At 36.8% G+C, this 22,410-nt stretch overlaps 1 protein-coding gene across 7 annotated transcripts in view; it reads right to left on the reverse strand.

Moving 5' to 3' along the window:
* CDKL5 (cyclin dependent kinase like 5) overlaps positions 1–22,410 on the reverse strand; it is a 117,178-nt gene that overhangs the window by 7,444 nt on the left and 87,324 nt on the right. For 4 of the 7 annotated variants that reach the window (XM_015886065.2, XM_015886072.2, XM_015886087.2 and 1 more), the window contains exons 11-18: positions 19,594–19,754; positions 16,896–17,922; positions 13,799–13,900; positions 13,430–13,535; positions 11,949–12,072; positions 4,087–4,189; positions 1,407–1,529; positions 210–329 (exon numbers count right to left, since the gene is read on the reverse strand). In XM_015886065.2, coding sequence (XP_015741551.1) covers positions 210–329; positions 1,407–1,529; positions 4,087–4,189; positions 11,949–12,072; positions 13,430–13,535; positions 13,799–13,900; positions 16,896–17,922; positions 19,594–19,754 — 1,866 coding nt within the window. The remainder of the gene's footprint in view (positions 1–209; positions 330–1,406; positions 1,530–4,086; positions 4,190–11,948; positions 12,073–13,429; positions 13,536–13,798; positions 13,901–16,895; positions 17,923–19,593; positions 19,755–22,410) is intronic. The other 3 variants (XM_015886096.2, XM_015886105.2, XM_015886114.2) reach the window with 3 other exon arrangements.

Below are 22,410 nucleotides of genomic sequence, written 5' to 3' on the forward strand. Positions count from 1 at the left end.
CTGACAGGCTGGCAGAAATCAGCGGTCAGATATCTTGTTTGCCAGCAGCTCTTAACCCTCACAGCTTATTTAGCTGGTGAGCAGGTGGAAGGAAAAGGGACACGTAGGGCTACTGAAATGGGTAACAAGTGCCAGGGTAAGCCTGAGTACACAAAAGTTCTCGAGGTACCTCAGATGTTCGAATACAGGGAAGTGATAATGCCACTCACATGAGGCTGGATTTCTGTCATCTTCTCAGGATGCCAATCCTTCTGCCTGCTGCTCTGGTGATTAGAAGAATGAATGGCTTTCTGTAACGCCAGGAGATCCTGACCATCAGTGCCAGGCATCTGCAACAAAACATTAGATACTGCTCTCTCAATATATTCTACAGAATATTTGTAAATCATTTTTCCCCAGTTAATTACATAATGAAAGTAAAGCTGATTACTGCAGCAGAATTGCAATCTCCTTTCAGTATTTCCCCCACAGTAAGAATAAGTGGCTGCAGAGGTCATGCAGATTTGCTATACCCTTAGCCCGTAAAGCATTCACATGCTGTTAGTGTTATTTGTTGTAAGAGAGAGCAGTTAAACGGGGCTCCCCAAAAAAATCAACCAAAAATAAATAAATTTTTGAGCCTCATCTTCATGTAAAAGCATTCCGCACTGCAGTTAAGACCATGGATCAGTTCTATAAATTTGTTTCTGCGTGAGGCAGATCAAAATCATGTCTGAAGTGGCGTCTGCCTGACTTTGCCATCACAAAACAAGAGCTTCTCCTTTTCCCATCTTTCTGCTCCTCCACAGATATCCTAAACCAAAGAACAAACTGAAAAACTCAAGAAAAACCTAAGAAAACAAAACACAAATTCAAGAGAATTTATGGCTAACATAGAGACTTCAAGAGTTTTAAGCAAAAAAAAAGGACAAAAAGGACAACTCATTTGGACATATTTTTGAATGGAAGCTGTCTTTTTAACGTGAACAATCAGGACAAACAAAAATGCACTAAAAACATGAGCTAGAATTGGTATTTCAGATAATCTGTTAATATTTAATTAAATTCATGTATAACGGAGCAGCTGACACAGAAAATGCATTTTCAATATAGCTATGAACCAAACCGAGTGAATTTTTTTTCCTGATTGAAGTGGACAGAATATTTTTAGTTTCAGACATACGCAGTTTCTCTGGAGCGACATACACTGCACTTTCAGTATATCAGATAGTCAAAAACCATTTGTCTTCAGACACAGTCTACTGCAACAGAACTGCCAATTTTACTTCAATTTATCGAACTGGCCCAAGATACTTAACTGGCATGAAGAGAAAGTGACCCCATGAAAATAAAACACATGCTGCTGTAGTCAGTAAAACAAGTTTACTGGAGCATTTTGCAGAGCTACTGTACTTAAAAATTAATACCATGGGTAGTGTGACTACAGGAAGCTTTTTCAAAGAAGAACTATGCTTTAAATTATTCTTTGAATTAAAAAGAGGAAAGAGGGATTTCTTGATGCTTGGATTCTCCCCGCTGGTTGAGTCTGTCTGTAATATAAGATACAAAATCTAAATGCATAGCATTTCAACGCAAGAGACCTGTCCTTACCATATAAATTCATTACTTTACTTTGTAGTTCCAATGGTACCAAGTATCAACCCTATGTATAATCTGCTTCAGGAAAATATAATGATTCAATAAAGAAAAGTGCATGGAATAAATTCAAGGAGCTCAGTGCATATAAAGCATGGAAAAAGAGATCAGTACACGTATTCTTATATTCATTTCCCATGAGCATTGCAGAGTGCATCTCAAAGCCTTTTGAAAACTGCAGGCATGTATTGTTGTCTTTACTGAGTTTTGGAACTCCTATGATAAGGATCTACAATTATATGACACTTCTTATTTTTATACAGGTAAAATATCAAAGATATACTTATAATATTAGCAATCAGTTTTAGCAAGAGCAGTCAATAATTACCTCTGGAAAAAATACAAGTGTCCTACTTCTAGCTTTTAATAAGGGCTATGGCTCCAAGATTAATTATTTCAGTTCTGACCAAAATACGACTCCACCAACTTGATGTACAACTGCAAGAGCACTGCCTGTTTCAGCTTTACTTCCCTAACACAGTCAAAGAGCATAGCAGTAAATGGAATTATTAATAATAATAATGATAATAATAAACTATCAAGAATTAAAATTATGAACAACATTTCTCCCCAGCTGAGGTACAAACAAGCATTATTTTACCTACCAAAATTAAACTCTACAGTACAGTCTAATATTCATACGACTAAATAGAATAACGGGTGCATCACCAGAAGAGAAGGGCTTCAAACAAGCTTCTCATCTTCTAGGTACTATGCAAGTTAACAAAAGACAAAGACACTAAATAGCATAGCTTCTTTAGAAACCCTATGGTCAGAAGAATTTCCTGTTTGCAATGCAGTAAATTAAAAAGGAATTAAAGCATCAGTAGAAAAAATGCTCATTTGCTTCTGTTTGTTTCCAAAGGATGTAATTTCTTCAGCCCCATTGCTCACCATACGTGTCAAAGTCTGACTTTGCCTAAAGAAGGGCATGTTGACACCATACACAGCATTCATAGATATTAAAATGTTTGTTAAAAAACAACCCTGTGATTCTAGCAAACTTCAATGCTACATTACTAAATGACTCCCAACAAGATAAAAGAAGAATGAATAAGAGCAGCTCTGCAGAAACAATATTGCAAAGAGTTCCCATGGCAGACAATAATGATTATTAATCCCATGGAGAACTGAAGCTGGAGAATGGTTCATTCTAGTCAGAATGGTTATTGGGAACAACTCTGAACAATGATATGTCAACAAATCATATCAGTTCTAAGCTATCAGGAATTTTGAGAATGGTGTTATTAAGAAGATACCTTTAATTCAATTTCAGTCATTTTTGTGACTCCTATGATAATCACAAGCAAAATGAGACTTTCCAAAGAATATCAGAAGTAAATAATAACTAGTGAATGTGATATTAGCACCCTCTTAAACTCTACGGCATGCTTCCCATTATGACTGTTCTCTGGCCTACTTTGTTACTTGCTGCAGCAAGTTTTTATCAGAGTATATAGGCAGAATGAGACACTTCTAGGAATGTGTAAGAATTATAAACTTCAGAAACAAAAACCAAAAACTCAGATAGTCACAAGCTCTATGTTAGATTTTTTAACATGAATTCATAGAAAACATTCACATAGTTGCCAAGAGCTTTTACTATGGGTGTAGAAGGTTTTACTACTGAAGTCAAACTTGCTGTTGAACTGAAGTTATTGATTTTCATTTGCACTGGAAGATCCTAAGGAACATCTCAATGTTTGTTAGGGAGACTTCCTCAACTAACAAACAGTGAGCCAGACACTTGTGCATATCATGGCATGCACAGGCTGCTCCTTGAGACTGCCTTGTAATCAACTGTAAGTAGAAACGAGAGTTAGTTTTTTGGATCAAGTTGATGTCAGCAGGTTTGTAGCTGAGGATGCAAGAGTTTTATCACTCTCTCAATTCAGGAATTGTATGTGTCTTCCTGAACACCAGTTCTAACTAGACATTGCAGTTTCCCCTCCATATGTAAACCTCCTCTCTCTCCCCCTCTCTTTCTTTCCCTCTCCTTAAGAATGAGAAGAAATAGGAGTAAGGATATGTATAAATCTGCATTGGCTTGTAATCAGGGATGTTTTCAGCCATGAAAAAGGTCCTCAAGAATTCTCTTTTACAGCTGTTTGATCTTCCTAATGGGAGCCTGAAGTTTTTCAAGCTCTGAGGACAGTAATGCATTTCTGCTCTTTGAACGGCATCACCATATCCTGCAAAAGAATCTGTTGCAACACCTGCTTAAAAGCTGCGCCTAAATTGGATGTTGAAGTATCTGAATGAATACAAGGACATATACAGCACACATATCTGACTGTCATATAGAGAAAACAGAAAATAAAGTAAAAACAAATACATACACGCAGGTATGACCACAAATACTAGAAACGTACTGTACTGGCCTAGCATATTAAAATAGCGCCATTTAAAACTGATAAATATATTTTCTTTCATAAATAATTGTATACTTACGGTTTGAGATTTCTTCTTTTTCTTTTTTATTGCCCTGAAAAAACCTTGCTTTTCTTTCTCCTTAAGCTGTTCAGAGTGACTGTTAAGATTTTCAGGACTTTTCCTAGACATGAGATAAGGTATCGTAAGATAGATTTTATTTCGATGCTTTGCAATTTCTGCATAATAACGAGACCTTAAGCCAAAGAATGAAAATTAACGGTTAAAGCACTAAGATTCTTAGTATTTTAGCATTCATTGGTTCAAGGGTTACTGTACAAATAATGGATAGATAACCTTATTAAATGGAACAGGAAGAACACAGTGTCAGGGTAAAGTTACTAGCTCAAACCACTGAATAGTTATTTAAGGGAAAGGCAAGCATGCATTTCTATTTCATTTTCTTTTAAGCCAGAATTTAATATTCCAACCAAAGTATTTACACCAAAGGTCTTTTCTAAAAATTGAAATCATAACTTAGAGAACATAGAAAAGATGAGGAAGTATAAAAGCACCGATCCAGTTTATCCACTGCCTGCTAGAGAGCCAGGAGTTGCAAAGTTTGCCAGGCAGAAAGCATTTTCAATCAAAATTCCTGACCTTTGCTGACACGGTTCCAAATTTATCATCAAGGAAGTCTGGGGATCTATTGCTGCCCATTTCAACTTAAATACTTCAGTTATTTTGTTATGCATGGGTGAGACAGTGCTGGCAAAAAGAGATGACCCCAAAGTGGAACAGTTGACTTGCCTGAAGTTGCAATTTTATTTATTTCCACCTGAGGTCTTGTTTACAGATGAATTATCCACAGCTGATAAATGGCATGTTACTTACTTAAAGCATATGCAGCAAACTATGTATGTCAAGTCCTGATATAGAGTAAAAAGATGGCTTATGTAGGACAGTGGTGAGTCAGAGCTGAATGCAGTTCTAGCGCCCTTTAAAGTATTATGAAAACTGGAAATGGCAGAGGGAAGTTTCACAGAGGTAGAAAGAACAGCCTGCATTAAAAGAGTCAGAGATTTCCAAGTCTTTAGTATGTTAAAAAACACAAACTCCAGCATTTCTGGTTTTCTTGGTTGCGGCGTGCAGGTAGTTATCCAGGAAGAAATTACAGAGTACTCAATGGTTAAAGCAGAGGGGCAAAGACATAACAAGTAGGTACATGATGAGGCCACAGAAGCCATATTGTACATAAGGCACCAATTTTAATAATGAGGATTATTAACCACCAGAAGTAATTCTTTAGCGAAGTAGATTGGCATCTTTTTGATAGTTTTTGAAATCTGACGTTTCAGATCAGGACTCCTGCTGGGTACACAACTGGGCCTTGACCCCAGAGAACTGATGACATTTAATGGCAGCAAACACAGTGGAGGTCATACTTGGTGCTCTAATAGCCCTTTTTAGCCTTGAGGGGTTTGAAAACAAAAATGAAATTATTCTGCTGTCTTGCTGCAAAACCTGATGGACGGCCACAGTCCTCAGGGATCTGGATGATGAGGAAAAGCAGCTTTTCTTGGAGCAACTGTAATGTAGCAATACTTTGCTATAGTTGTCTTTGGGTTCTAAATCTGGCTTACAGCACTATGCTGCAAGCTGGTGATTCAGCTGCTACTACATGCCAAGCTGACATTTTTTTTTCCAGGCAAATGGGAAACACATAATTGCAGTGGGAATGACTAAAGATGCCTCTCTTATTGATAAGAGTATCTTTACTCTCAAACAGGGCTTGATCAGTTCCTCGAATTCTACCCAAAATAGAAAAAAAATGTTACTTGGTTCTATGGAAATGCATGCAGTGTTTAAACACTGTAATAAAGTGCAATTATTGAGTAAGATAAACGTGCGTAGGGGAAAGATTTATAGGCAGAGGAAATGGTGGGAATTTTCCTAGTCTAGATTTCTTGTAATTTAAATCTAGATCCAAAAAAACATTCAAGCATTCAGTGTGATAGACAAGATGTGAAAATCTGAAATGTGAAAGGTGATATGGGAAAAAATCTCTACTTCAGTATATTAAGTTTCTATGACATATTTTAAAGATCCCACATTGCTACAGGTTCCTGCTTATGTCATGTCCCTGGATTTGGTATCACTGCATAACAGCAGTAAGCTTTGTATTATTCATCTAAAACATCAAGGAGAAAGCCCAAAAGTAAACACTACTGAAAGCTTTACAGAATCTGTCAACTCTCAAGAATGACTTCACACAGGCAAAACAACTACTGAATTATTTACTAAAAGATATTTATTTTGGGGAGTTTTGTCTTCCTTAATCTATTAGAAAACCTTAGAGGAAACCAAATGCCCCAGATATCTTGCTCGTACTCTGAAAGTCATTTGTGGGGCTGAGAATTGCTCACACCTTTCCCCAAAGGAGCTATTGCACATTGATGTCTGCTACGGCTATTCTGCTCCAACATCCAACCTTCAGTGGAAACACTCTACGTTTTAAAGGTGAACTTAATCTTCAGAATAAAACCTGGGACAACTTTTGCCACACTTTCAGACAGATTCAGTCAAGAATAATTGTTTTATTTGGTCCAATGAACTCTGTGCCATAAATTCCTTCATTATGACTCCAGTGACCAGACGGTGGAGAAATTTAAGAGGCTGAGAACTCTGCTCATTTTAAGTTGCTGCTTACCCAAAAGGCAGTGGTTTTACACCAACAGGTTTATGTCATTAACTTCTATGACTCATATTGCAATACAGTTGTCTGAAAAAGCACTGACCTTGAGAAGCAACTACTTCAAAACACATGCTCATTATATCAAGAGAGTGAACATATATAGCATTACAGCAGGAAGCTTCAACACCAGGATTTTGTAATGAGTAAAAATAGAGCAGAACATTTGGATCGATGAGATAAAACACTGGGGTATTTCAGGCATCCCAAAAGATGGGTTTCAGACAGTGGACAGTACAGGGAAAAAATGGAAAAATAAAAAAGACTATTAGAAAAAAATCAGTGGTGTAGTCACACTGCAGTTCTTACAGTGTAACTGCCAAGTCTTGGTCTTTTGCATCAAGCTTCAGGTCTGGAGAGCAAGCGGTTGTACCAGAGCCTGTTACACAGTGCCTCTTTTACTAGCAGGTAAGAACAGCCATAGAGAAAAGTCCTCACTGACAGAACTTGCCCTCAGCCAGAAATTAAAAGCAAAATGTGCTCTTCTCCATTATTTACTCTTTGTTTTTAGTATGCTTAGGACACATAATATAGATCACAATTCTGGTCAAAGATACTTGGAAAAAGACATAGAAACAAGAGAAATGCTGTGACTAACACTATCGATAGCATTTATCTCCCTTTGGGCAGGAAAGGCATCCAACCTTGTGCAGGTACATCAAGGTGTAGCAGCAAACATGCATGGGGCAGGCAAGCTGCTGTGCTTTAATATAGACTTCAGAAAGTAAGAAGCATGCTGTATTCATGCTGCCACATATACACTCATACCGCACACAGCTCTTCTCTGGAAGCAACTCCTCACACTTCAGCTTAAGTTACTCTTCATTAACCTTAATCTCAGCAGGGAGCTGGGTCAGAAATCCTCTAACTGCCACAGTACTGTTCTCTTTAGAGAACTGCTCACAACTACATGAGCAAGATTTGGGTCTAATGGAGGAGTTATTGAAATGTCTGAAGTTTTCTTTCAAAGAAACGTGAACAAGCAATAATAAATTGTTGGCAGTTATACAGTTACCATAAAAGAAAGCAAGATAACGTCAGAGACCTGAGAAGCATCTCAAATACGTAGTTTACCTAAGATATCAATCCCACAAGCTGAAGCCCATAGTACCTTTCAGATGTATTGGTCTCAAAGCCTGGCACTGAGAGCTTGAAAAGCAGTGTTTAGATTTGATCTCTGGTAAGAGTCACTTTTTTTTTCATGAAAAAGGTAGGGTTTATTAGTTGGAATAAAGCCCAGGTCTACCATTTTATATACTGAATACAAAGCAGAAGCCATTGTAACTACTAGGATCACCATATTACGGCTTGACAAAAAAAGTATACATTACTTTATATGTATGTATACATACTTTATATGTACACCCCCTCTATACAGTAAGCAAAAAAAAAAAACAAAAAAAAAACTCATAGTTCATCAGGCTTATTTCTCAAACAGAATATCGATGACTACAAACTGTGGAAGGCTTCCTTTCAAATCGCGTTACATTTCACTGCCCAGTTTTAGTACAAAACCAAACCCACTGATGACCAGGGAAGGGACAGTGAAGAGGTGCTGTTTAGTAGTAAAAAGCCTACCATGCACTATCAGGGAGGCTGAGAAGCAGCCAAACAGATGAAAAACCAAACAGAGCAGAAGATAATGCATATGCCATAGTCTTGGAAAGGAAATGTCAGAGGGAAAGTGATACCATTTGGAAGGTGAACACCTTCAAGCTATGCCGAGCAGATTCCTAAAGCCTGCACCCATACTATATCCATACCAGTGTAACACACTGTTGATTTTTAAACTTGCAAACTACAAGCTTAATTTAAAAAAAAAATAAAAAATAAATTAGATAAATTCTAGGCATTCGTAAACGAACTAAAGCAAATTTGCAATGCATGAATATTCATACTGCAGACAGCTGAACAAGCTTTCAGCTGCCTTGTTCAGGTACTGGTAACCTTCTAGTTTCAGGGAGCTCAGTGTGACTGTACTTTCACACTGACACTGAAACAGCAATATTAAAGACAGCTGGGTCACATTCATAACATATATGTTTTGGAGTGCTGACAACTAACGAGAGATAAGAGTAAGCCTCTGACACTCCCAAGAGTAGGATGTTCTTCTCTTTGTTCTTGAGTCACAGAGTGTTTGTGTGCTTATTTATTTCTACACATCTAGAAAATAATATATGCATGCCTCATTATTATTTTTGCAGGCAGATATGACACATTCCGGCTGTTTGTCACAGAACAAATAAGCTTTAATGGACAAAAAGATCCATGCAACAAGGCTTTCCAAACGTTTCCAAATACCTTGTAAGCAATCAAGCATTTCCAGTATGATGTATGATAATGAACATCAGAGTTGATTCCGAAGAAATATTTAGAATGATAATAATGCAAAGCTAGGGGTAACACAGGTCAGCATTTTGGCACAGTAGTAGAACAAGGTTAGGTATCTTGCCTATTACCTACTAGTTATGCCCAGCTCACAACAAAGCTTGTGCAACTTGAAAGAGAATTAAACATCTATGCTTGTTTCTAAAGATGGAATACTAAGCAATCTCAAGGCCATTCAGGAGAAACTAAACTCAAGCAAAAAAAAAACCCAAAAAAACCAAAAAAAAAAAACAACCCTTTTTTTTCCCCCCCAAATCAGATTCTCAAAAGTTCCGAAATAGTTTAGTAATGTAATAGTAAAATAGTAATTTAATAGTAAAACCTGATCACAAAAGTAGAGTTTATAACATCTTTATTTCAAAGAGGCAGGACAGCAGGGACAGAGTGAAGAAATGCACACAAAGACAAGGGAACATTTGTGACAATTCAGTCTTGCAAACATTCACAAAATCTTTGACAGAAGAAAGGTAACACAGAGCAGTAGTATGAGAGGAGCAGTATTTTACAGCAGGGGCAAGTCTGAGTGGAATACATGTCACTCATAATTTGAGATGAATTGTTACGTACCATTTATGTATGTCTGTCAGACATCAAATATTTACTTCATCATAAAATTGATGTAAGCAAAATCACAATCCATTAGCGCTTTCGACATTTTCATAAGCATTTACACAACTTCTATACAGAAAATTGAGTAGAGGAACACAGACTCTACATCACTCAAAAATCTGCATTTACGGCACAGAACAATTCTGCAACAACATTGGACCATTGCTGGGACAGCTTGCACAGAGCAACAGGTAGAGCTGGGCAGGAAGCACTTCAGGAAAACTGGGAGTAGGAAAAGGAAAGAGAAAGAGGAATGCATCCCAAAGTTAACTTGCTATTGAGGGCATTGCCATTCTTTCCATTTCACAAGACTAAATGATTATTCTGTGGGTTTTTCCTCTCAAAGGAGCCGTTCCACTTTGTGGAAATATCTGAGTATATAAAACAAAGCAAGGACTAACTCCAAGTTAATCAAGGGTCTTTTTCACTAGGCTGTACTTTGCATCTCTCTGGCCCTTCCATTATTTCAACAAGATGAAATTTCTAAAGGAGAATATATTTAGGGTAAAAAGAGAATGCGCTTTAACTTCTGGTTCAGGGCATTCACTCGTTAGATCCAAGATCTCGCTTCATGTCTCTGGTTTAAATAACAAAGAACAAAGGCCCTGTGCTTGAGTTCTTCACATGCCAAAAATAACACTGACCCTACAGTACTCACTATTTTGAGTGTTTCTCTGGTTTCGACTGGCAATTAGATGCTGGAACTGAAGACTCTTCCCAAAAATTGTTAGTTGATGCTAGTTTGTTCCTTTGAAAAGTTTTGACTTTGGTAATTTGTAATTGTAAGGAAAATAAATACTTGGTCAAAAAATTCCCAACCAGCTCTAACAACATATGTTATTATTTCAGTTCAGAGTTGAAATAACATTACATGTTCCTTTGTAATAACCACATAATAAAAGGTAATATATTACTGGAAGACGTATAAGGGAAAACAAGATTCCAGTTGTCTTCTAGTATGCAAGATAATAAGATTCAAATATGAAGGATAAGAAAAGACGTAAAAAGCTTCAACAGTGAAAACAAAGACCTTATTTAGCCACATAAATTACAACAATGGTACCACCTTTTTACATAAATGACCAAATCCCAAAACTAACTTGCAAACAAAACCGATGTAGGTGGAGCTACTGAAGGACAGGAAGCAGATTCTAGAGAATCAGAGCAGGTGACAAATGTTCTGGAGCATCTTCCACTGCTGACATGGGTATGTAACCTGAACAAAAGCTGAGATAGCATTTGTTCGTGTCCCTCCTCCTTTCTTTCTTAAGCAGATAATTCACATATTATTCACATGAAAATACAATATGTTAACAAACCAAAGCAACAGTTTTTTTTTAGCCAGCATAATTTTATCGCACTTTCAGAGAGCAGCGTTTCAGATAATGGTACAAAGTACACTTTAGTCATGAGAACGCATACAGCCCATTCCTCCCAACAATCCTTGGAAACTGTTGGCTTATTTTCATTCACTGTGATGGAACAAAGTAGAACATTAAGACTATGTTAGAGCTTTACAGCTCTCACAGTGAGAAAATTAAGATGTTTCCCTTTTAGTCCTGCAAAGTTATGCATATACTGCCATTCCATTAGCATAATTAGAGTTAATTGCTCTATGTTATATAATAGCATCATGTGATACTTTCAAATCTTTTAAAATCGATATACGCCACTAAGATGTTGCTTTAGCCACTTTCCCATAGAATGTGCTCAATTCCTTCTGTGATGCATAAGCAAAGAAAGCAGCAGTCCCCGCTGCAGGGTGAATATTATATTCTTCATTAACACGGTTCTATTCTATATATGGAAACATGCATTTTGATATACGTATTTTCTACATTTGTTTGACAATTCATGCTTCTAGAAACCACAGATGAAGCTACAGGTTTACTATATGCACATAAGCAGTTTGTATTATCATTAACCAAAGGTTGATAATGGGGAAAAAACAAGAAAGAGCAGACAAAAGAACACCATTTCTAATGCATTCAATGCAATGAAGTATTTCTTGTTGCTCAGAAGGGGACAGCAAACATGCAATGTCATTTCAGTACAGTCAGAAGGAGCACTAAAGCATGTATACACAATAGCAAATTTTGGGGGGAAAAAAATCTCATAGGTTATTTTTCTCCTCTTAAAAATCCTTTTCTTTTGTCCTGCCATTCTCTACACATCTGTGTAAATAACAACTCACCAGGTATCAAAGGTGGTTTGTCTCTTGGAGTGGTTTGCCGCGGTGCTGCTGTCTGCTGGTAGTACAGAGGCTCTGTTTGACACATTGTTTTCTATGTATGTGCTGTCTGGACGCGGAGATGGAACTGGACAGAGAAAGAGCGAACACTGTATACTAAGCTCTGCCAAAAATCACATCTTTGAATTGTATAATTCCTTTCTACCTCTTCTACAGAAACAGATGAAGTAACAGTTGCACTTTATGTAAAAGCAGAGAAAAGCACTTTCTATCTTTTACAGTTTGGAAAGCCCTTATTTTATAATAATTGCAGGATAGTATTGTAAAATGATGGCATCATTAGAACTTGGGTAAGATATTCTAAAGGTCATCTAAAGATGCCTGCAAGTGTGACAGATAGTTAAAAACAGGAAACAGAATAAAAGGTTGGATTACTGGTATTAAAGACACAAAATACTACAGCTCCCCCTTTGTCTTAACTCAAGCCTTATATAATACCACTTTCCCAATGAAACGGTTAAGCCTGTGCATTAAAATAAAGTTGCTTCCTGTATGTAGCTAAATAATTGCAATGGGAAATTGACAAGGATCGGCAGATCTGAACACGGCTAAAGCAGGTCAACTGCCAATTGATCAACCTGAAGAGGATCAGAGGGAGACTGGAAACTCTACTTAAGGTTATTAGGTGACTCATAATCGAATTTTAGCTGATTGTGACTACTTAAGGTTCAGGGGAGCCCCAAAAGCCTCCTAATATTCGTAGGACAGTAATTAGCTCGTCATCCTTTTTTCTTCAAAAGGATTACCCAGGTTTAGCCATGAGACAGCTGCTCACAAATCACTGTTTTTATTGTACCATACCAGAACATTATCTATTCATGTATACACATGCAAATACACACACATGTGTGTATATATGTATATATGCTCCTGCTTTACTGTTTAATCTCAACTGGGCTTGCACAGCTGTGCTTTTATTTGCCAAAACCCTGAATTTTAGCAAGCCTGTGCAAAAGACACAAATCTAAGTTTCAATGAATGAACAAGTAGCATTGGAAGATCCAGGTACCGTATTATCTAAGACTGATCAGCATGTCAATGTGTCACAGGTACAAAGGTGTTAAGATTTAATATTACTAAGAATTTAAAATATGAATTGACATTAAAAAAAATAACGAGTTGTCTACTTCAGCAATTTTCATTTATTTTGTTCAACTTTCCCTAATAAATTACCTTCTGGCTTACAAAGTACCACACTGAATATGCTTTTTCAAATATGCAAAAATACTTTTTGCTCAAAATGAATCCTAATGCAATTACTCCATACAACTGAGTAAGTCAGTCTAGAATCTGAAAGTATGGTAACCATTCTTTTTTGTTTTTTTACATTGCTCACTTTAGTGCTCTGCACCAACTTCCTCAACTTCACCTATGTTCCATGTTAAAATTCTTGTTTAATTTTTAAAGATGCACCACAAAATTACCTCTGTAAAAACTGCCAACTCTTCTTGGAACACCTTCATTATACAGAATTCTATTTTCCTTAGTAGATGCTCCATCTTCTGTGTGTGGATCATGATATGCTCCACCCTAAACAAAAGAAGAGTCAGCTATTTAAAATGAAAGGCTACAGGCTGATTTGCAGTGTTTTCAACTAACATACACAAGCAATAAACTCCAAACTTTACTACAGACAGTTTTCATTTCATGCTATGAAAAACTGCTGGTCTCAAAACCACATACCCCATAATCAACAATTATTTGGTTTTGCTGTTTGTTCACTTCTTCCAAAATGGCATTAGCAAAATTTTGCCTCTTAATTGTAATTTTAAGGACTTTAGCATGATTCAGACCTCAGATTTTCGCCGTGAATGAAATGCAGCTGTAACATCTCTGGAGGAATCTTTTACTGGAGGTGTTGTTAAATTTGTTTCTGATGGAATCTGGTCACTCTGCTAATGGCAAATTTTAAAAAATAAACAAGAAATGCATGTAATTTGTGATTATTGCAACACCAAAGCACTATCTCTTAACAGCTGTTACACAGTAGTACCTACAGGAGCCAATAGTCACAAAGTCTACTGTTCACAAACTAAGAGGCAGTCCCAAAACTAAGAAATGTATAAGCTGAATAGGTAAGTCAGACAGGATAACTAAAGTACATCACCAGGATAGCAAAAGTATATCACCATCTCTAAGTAATCTATGTTTCTGAATTAAAACTTCCTGGAAGGTATGTCAAGCAAAAACTTAAGTACAGAAACAACCATATGTACGGAATTGGCCACCAAATTTGATTTAATCCCTTTCTTAAATGAACCAGAAGCTGCAGTTCTTTCTGCAGCAAGGACCGGAAAAAATTTAATAATCTAAGTCGTCCCAGGAAACTGTAGCCAACCCCCTGAATGACTCTGAATCTAGAAAATCCCAGAAGGATGAGACCTTAAAGAAAAAAAACAGCCCCCAAACAAACCACAGTTGGAAACTGGGATTTCAATTCACAGAGTGATTTCCAAAATTTGTTTTGCCTTTCATTAATAAAGACCTGACCTCACCACCATCAAGAAAATAACACCTAAACTGTGCCAAGGTGAGAAATGCAACTAAAAAAATGGTGGTTTAAATCACAGATTGCTTCAGTAAATTCTGAGTTTGATAAATTTGATTAAATTATGGCTTAAGGTACTTTTTGTTGTTTAGCATTAATGTTATAAATGTGAGACAATAAGAGCTTGATTTTATTCTGCCTATCCCTTTGTGTACATTTAACTTAAAAAGAACCCTTAAGAACACAGTGTTGTAACTGAGACTTGAAAAGGCTAAAAAGCAACACCAAATGCAAATAGGATTTAAACTTAGCAAACAAAGAATGATTTTCTTTAAAATGAATTGTTAGTGGCTGAACAGAATCCACAAACAGGGAAGTGAGGACATTTCACAGAACATGAGCACAGAGACAGACAACAGTAGCAGAGAAAAGCAGTAGAACTGAATGGAAAAATTTACTAGGAAAATAGTACAAATTGTCTGACAACCTTTATATTATTCCTATAAGTTTTGAGTTCACTATGGCTGAGGGAAGTGAAATTTTCTCATTTGTAATACAGAATGTGGCAAGAAAAGGGGGTAGGAAATGACCAAAGAATGACTTTTGTAAAAATGCCTTTCTGAGTCATGCTAGTATTGTTATTTTAATTCTGATTTGTTATTGAAAATAGCCAAAAAGAAAAACAGATGGAAATGTTTTGCGAATGTACAGACTTGCCATATATTTCAGAAGAATATTTTTCCCTTCAGGCTTCTGCTGGTTGAAATGTGGCTTTAAAACAATGAATTGAAGGCTTAAGTTTAAAGACCGCTGACAAGAAAAGTTGGAGGTGAATTCTTTACAAATGATTTGACATTCCAAAGCAAACCATAATGAACAAAATGCTAAGCATTAGGATGTGTAACTGTTTTTCTAATTGAAATAAAAAGTTTTTCAAGTAGCTGTTAAAAGACAAAGAATGATATGATAACAGGAAATAAAATTAGAATTAATTATCAATTTATATCAGCTAAATAATTCAGAGAAGATCTTAATAGTAAAGAATGCAAGGCAGCGTGAGCTTTTATTGGACAAACGTCAAATGTTGATATTACTGCCCTTCTACAAGACTACTGTGAAGAACAAGTAACATTTAATGTGACTGAAATGAGAGAGAGAAAAAAATGACTGCACACAAAAAATAAAATCTTATTTTGAAGCAGAGCTTCTGTTTCAAATTCCTTCTAAGTAGCCACTTTTCTTTAAATTCTCTTCTTCTATGAGATTTTTTTTTTCTTTTCTTATAAGGAATAATTCACTTAATTCTGAATGGAAGACATATACTAAGTACAAAAATGATGTATTAGTAATGTGCTTTAAATAAATGAATAAAAATGCCTTGTCTATGCTTTCTTCTACTGAAGAGCCACCCAGTATGTGAAAACTTTTTTTTTTATGATATTACACTACCAGTCTCCTATGTGTATTTATTACGTAAATTAAAGAGGGAGAGGTTTTTTAGTCTTCTACAGTTAAGTGTATTTTTTAGACTTTCAGTAATACATGTAGCTCTGACTTTCTGTAGTTTGTCACCAAATCTACACAAAAATTTACCTCTGAAGTCACTTTATGACATACACATGTATATAAAAAAAACCAAACACTAATTTTATTTGCATCCATCTTTTGGATCAATGGCACGGCAGTCTAAGGATATGGGGACATTCAGCTTGTGCAAAAGCTTAAAAAATTCACAACTATAGCGTTAGGAAAGTAAATCAACACTGAAACTGGCCCTTTCTCCACAATGATGAAGCAATACTCGTATTATAAGTAATCGCTATAGCGCTGCTAAGGTATCAGTTCACTGGTGGCTTCTCCTAGAAAAAATCTCTATCCTGTCCCAGTCATTTATCATACTGATCAGGAGGAATGGTGCAGTTTTTTATATCCCTCCACCAAATCATGATATTTCATCAATGTCATGCTATAAACAAGTGAAAAAAGCTCACTTCAAAATTTAAGATTGCTGTTCAAAACAAAAAGACATACTAGAAAAGTTAAATAAAACACAAATGAGAAGGTTAATTAAGGAAAACCAACGCAATAAAAATGACATCAGAAAACACGACAGACTAGGAACTACAAATTAAATGTTAACTTCACAGTAATTTTTTCTGTTCTCACATTTCAGTACGTTATAAAAATAGCTATCCAACCATTATTAGTTTTAATAACATGGTCTCATTTTGCATCCCAACTATTTAGCGTCTTTTTGACATTTTTGGTCTCACATTCCTTGTCTTACAGCACCACGGAAGAATAACTAAGCAAACAAACAAACAGAAGAGAGAAAGCAGGACACTGTCCCCACATGAAATAAGGAGAGGAAGGTTCCGTAACAGGTGATATTTTGAACTAACCCTATTAGTATCTTCCGTACAGTCTTCTCGTGAAGAGCCAACAGACCTTGTGAGTGACTTATGCTGCACCTGTGGAGATAACAGTTGCAGGCTGTTTGCTCTGGCTGCCATCCCTTGCCCTATGCTTAAGCCACCCTCTGAGCCCTTTGACCTCACTCTGTCCCGGCTCACATACATAGAGTGTCTATGAGGGCGCTGTTGTGAAGAGAAAGGACTGGTATAACCTAGGCCATAGGAAAAAGATTCGTGAGGAGCAGAGAGCGAGTGAGAATGGCTTCCATCCATGTGATCTGGCAGTTTTAACTCCTCCATTGTTTTGGAGTGTCTGGTTGAAGGTCTTCGGGTGTCCAGGGTCCCCTCGCTGCGGTTATTCCTCCCAGATGGGCTGAGCAAAGTTCTGTTATCGCTATGCCGGGGAGCGGTAGGACTGGTAGGAGAGTTCAAGTCCATACAGCTGGATGGAAAATAGCGACTGCTGTTTGGTTCCGCAGCTTGAGCCCTGGCCTCAGATAGGTTGCCCACGGATTTTGAGTCTGTCAGAACCCCATGGCTCTTTGACTTTGTCCGATACGAAGGACTCTTAGAAGACTGTGGAATGGTATCAATATAGCTGTGGCGACTATGCTTATCACCGGGCTGCAGTGTCCCAGTTTTACTTTGAGATGTTTCCATAAATGAGTGCCGGTTTTGCTGTGACCTGGTGTTAGACTTCAGGTACTTTGTGCCTGGACCTTCAGAACTTTTTGGCTCCACATTAAAATCAAACTCTGTTTTTGCCTTTGCTTCCTTTGGACTAAGAAGATGTGGCATATTATTGTTGGCTAGATCTTTATTGCCAGACCCAGGCTGGTTGCTTGATTTCTTCGCATGCATTGGACTATGTGCAGCTCCAGAAAGGTTTCCATTTAAAAAACTTTCATTTGCTGGAAGACCCTCTTCTCTCGGCCCGCCAACCCCTAGCGTCTGTATATCCTTGCTGTTTGATCTGTGGTGTGACTGCAAAGCAGAACTTTTGCTGGCTTGATTTCTACATTAAAATGCATAAAGAAGCATTAATATACCAGATTATATACTCATGTATTAGTAACTTCAACAAAAGTGCACTCATTTTAGATGGGAGTTGCCATTTTATAACAAAATTAGCAATAAGATCAAAACTTCTGCTCACTGCAGAAACTGCGAACTAGGCATCAGAAGCTCCACTAGAAGATTTGCAAGTGTCAGTGTATTGTTTTTATCAGTTGTATCCTAAGGGACAAACTCAATTCTGGTTACTGGATTCTGCTAGTGAAAAAATATATATATATACATATAAAATCCAATCATAAAAATTCCAACTTTCCAACTATTTACATACTTACCCATCTGTAATATATATGTAATCGCTACACTAAGCACTATTATGAAAATTAGCTGTAGATCCACTGAAATAATAATTGTTAAACACATCTGGAATATCAAAGTTGGAGTGGAACAATCAAATATGTCAGCGCTGCCAAAAAAGCCTTGTACAATCAGTGTTCCAGGCTACATAATGTATATCTGAGGTGGGTGGAGGCAGAAGAGAAAGAACAGAGGCCATTGTGCTAGTCAAAGCCACCCAGATGGATGGATCCCAAGGTCTGTGCAGCCTGGTAAGCTCTGTAACACCAAATCAGGTCTACCACAGGAACACTGACTTTTGCATAACTCGGACTTTACAGAATAAAAGCAGAACTGCTCATGGGCCTATCTTGGCTCTGAAACAGCGCAGCTGATACTAAGCAGTGCTGTGGCTATACTCATTAGCCTTGATGGACCTAAGCTGGCTTAAAGCTAAGCAAATGTACTTATTTTAAAATCAATTCTATCATAATCTAACTCGGATATATTACTGAGGGATAAACTGAGAGCTGACTTATTAGGAACTACTATCGGATAATGCTAGTTATTTTTATATTTAGGATTTTTGTACTACCCACTTCCAGTGATCTACTGATAATCCCACTTACAATTTCAAGAAATTATGCAAGTTTGGTACCAGTACCAGTAAGTACGTATAGCAGCAGCTAAAACATTTTAATGTAGATGTCATGTTCTCAGATCTTCAAGTGAGGAATTTTATTTTTAAATCTCACTGGAAGAACTAAAGAAAAACCTGTATAGGATTAAAAGACATTGTAGTTCTGCACACTTCAGAGAATGACCTCTAGGAAAGCTTCTGTTAAATGAATACGATGAGTCTCTTTGTACTGAAGTATTTTATTCATCAGTAAACCTGGTTAGTTGATGTACTGAGATGAGGAGGCTTCTCTCAAGCTACGTGGGTCCAACAAAGGAGTTAGTGAGCAAATACACCCCATTCTAAGTTCAAGTAGACTAGACTCGGGTCATAACCACACTGCAGAAAAAATTCTGTTTATCCTTTCTGTGGAGCATGACTAACAAATTTTTCTTGTTTTCTATGGAGACACCTCCAAACCACATAATTCTTGCTATTGTTCAGAAAAGAAGCTAACTTTTTTAAGATGAGAAGGCCAAATAAATTTTTTGTTGCCATGCGAGAAAACACTTTTATTTATTTATTTATTTCCAATCCCAACATGCATTTAGCCTGATGAATATAGCTAACAAAAAAAATCCAGCTTGAATAGATGTAATAATAAAATTATGTCTGCCTTTTTGTTCAGAAAATATCAGCGTTAAGGACTATGTTTACCTGTTAGATAATGTGTTGCTCTCCACGTGGTAAGGCTTTCTTTTAGCTGACCGTGAAGGTGAGCTTCCACAGCGATCCAAGAGTCTTTGTGTTTGAAATGAAGGATGGTTCAAACATTGCTCTGTCAAGTATCTGTCTGCTGGATCTAACTTCAGTAAGTTCTTTGGAAAATAAATCCCAAAGTTTAAATGTTAACATCTGTATTTGCATCAACAACAATGTAGAAAAATAAGGAACATTAATGGGATAGTTTTATAATCACCAGAGTGTCTGTGATTAGATGCAGGTGCCGGAATAACTTCATATTGCATTGAAATACACATGATGCAAAATGAACACTTTCAAAAATATTATATTCTACTTAAGAGATGAAAGACATTGAACTTGCTTATTATGAAACATATAAGCTACATATATTTAAAAAGAGCATAAGGGAACATACTCATCTGCTTTGTACTCAATATGTTTAAAATACAAAAAGAGGTAAATGCAAAACTATACATGTTTTACCTATACTGGTATGGATGTTAAAAATATACAGATTTTAATCATACTTTTCAGTATGTGCTATAAAACATTAATGTTTAAAACAAAGATATTGAATTAGCATTAATATAATGCTACCAATGAAACAGGTTTAACAAACAGAACAAGCACATGGGAGGAATATTAAATGTTCAAAAATACCTTTGCAGTTTATAATTTTTTAAAATTATTATTATAATTTATTATAATTTAAAACACACACACACACACAATGGCTACCTGTATATGCGTTAATAAAATACTGATCCACTTGACCACAAACTAGTTTTTCCTGCACAGGATCCCTGTACATCAAAATGGAAAAAGCCCTTGACTTTCCTAGGCAGCTCAATCATACATAATGCAGTATCTGCCCTTCTCAGGTGACCAGCTGCGTACCAAACGATTCATTTCTTTTTTTCCTTCCTTTTTTCTTTTGTGGCACTCATCACTACTGTGATAGAAATGGCCCACTTACTGATGGTCATAAGGCTTACTTGATGTGGCTTATAAACTAACTTGCATAAGCTGGAGCACAAGCAAGGAAAACTGAAGTCCAGAGGGAATCATAAGGCTCTGAAACTGACTGGAATCATAGAGAAATTACGGTGAACAAAGCTGATGGCTGGGGCATGGTCACTGATGGGCATGGCTGGCTTCAGAAACCAGGAGGTGAGGAAGAAGAGGAGTGGCACTCCACCTAAACTAGGTCCTAAATTGTACTGAGTGACAGCATGAGACTAAAGGTATACCCACTTATATAGGTCAGGGTTAGAAGGGAAAACCAGTATTTGTGGTGTTATAGCAGGGATCTGTTACCAGCTACACATCTAAGATAAAGAGGATGACTCCTTCTACAACACAAAACAGAAGTGTCCTCATTACAGGTCCTCATCCTCACAGCAGACTTCAACTACTCAGATTTCTAGACTATGCTGGTAGCATTTTCTAATTTCCCTCTAGAGAGGGAAACCAAACAAGAGTTGGGCTTCGCTTTACTTGACTTGCTGTACAGTGACAGTAAAGTACTGGAGGCTAATCTGATCACAGAGGACAGTCTGAGATGTAGCAACCCTGAGAGTTTTATTATTAGGATTCAAACAAATGGTAAGGCAGTTAAACATCAGTGATAGGACCCACAATTTTAAGATTGCAGACTTTGACTTCTGTAGCGGGATTCCAAGACAATCTCCAAAAAAACTGCCATCAGAAGATAAATGTCCAAGAAAATTTCCTGCAAGTGCAGGAACAAAGCACCTCATTGGGCATAACATCACAAAATGTCAAGCATGGTCAGTCAGCTTGACAGAACAGGGAGCTTTTTAACAAGGAAAAACTCAAAATAGGCAATATATAAGAAGTTAAGCCAAGGGCAAGATAGAAAAAAAAAAGTATAAAAGCATTGTTTGGCACAGTGGATGACATTAGGAAGGCTGAAGTCCAGCTACAGCTAAAGCAAGTGAGAAATATATATGGATTATTCAGGTAGTCTAACAGCAAATTGAAGCCCAGAAAAAAAAAAGAACAAAAGTCTGCTGATGAACAAAAGAGATAACTGAATGACAGATTATATGAATAAGCAAAAAATATTCAACTTCTTTTTCACCCAAGTCATCATATTGAAATTTCCAAGTGCATGCTTGCAAAAGAACATGGCTTGTGAAGGAAAAGAGGAGCAGCAAAGCATCAACAGCAAATGAATGACTCTTCATTAATCTAGTCCAGAAATGCTCTCTAAATATTGATATATAAAGCACTAGAGACACATATGTCAGCGGTAGCTGATATTATTCACTAATCTAGTAATCAGACCTGAAGTCCTTGGGAATGCAGATAACAAGGAACATAGCAACTGTGAATATTTGCCAGACTGCCCAGTGTCTGGGGGAGAGGAAGGCATACAGCAAAATATGTAGAGCATTTGTAGCATGCATCTTAACCACAGGTGTTTTCTGTTCTCTTCTTCTCAGTCACCTGCTCATTCTTTAACAATGTTCCAACTTCTCAACTATGTAATGTAGGTCAAACAAAATAACCCCTCTACAGGATCCCTGACCTTTCCTCACCTTACACAGAGTAATGGGAACAAAAAAAAAAGTTTAAAAGAATTACTTGAATTAAAAGAAAAAACAGAATGGAATTATTTAGAATATTTTCTTAACATTTTGCAATTTCAACTTTTATATCACACCAGAAAAACCCACAAGGCATTGCTATATAACATACAAAATTAGTGTAAAATGAAAATAAAAGCAATACCCAGCATGTGTTATGATGGTCTGAGGAACCATC

Source organism: Coturnix japonica, chromosome 1, assembly GCF_001577835.2.
Source record: "Coturnix japonica isolate 7356 chromosome 1, Coturnix japonica 2.1, whole genome shotgun sequence".
NCBI lineage: Eukaryota > Metazoa > Chordata > Aves > Galliformes > Phasianidae > Coturnix > Coturnix japonica.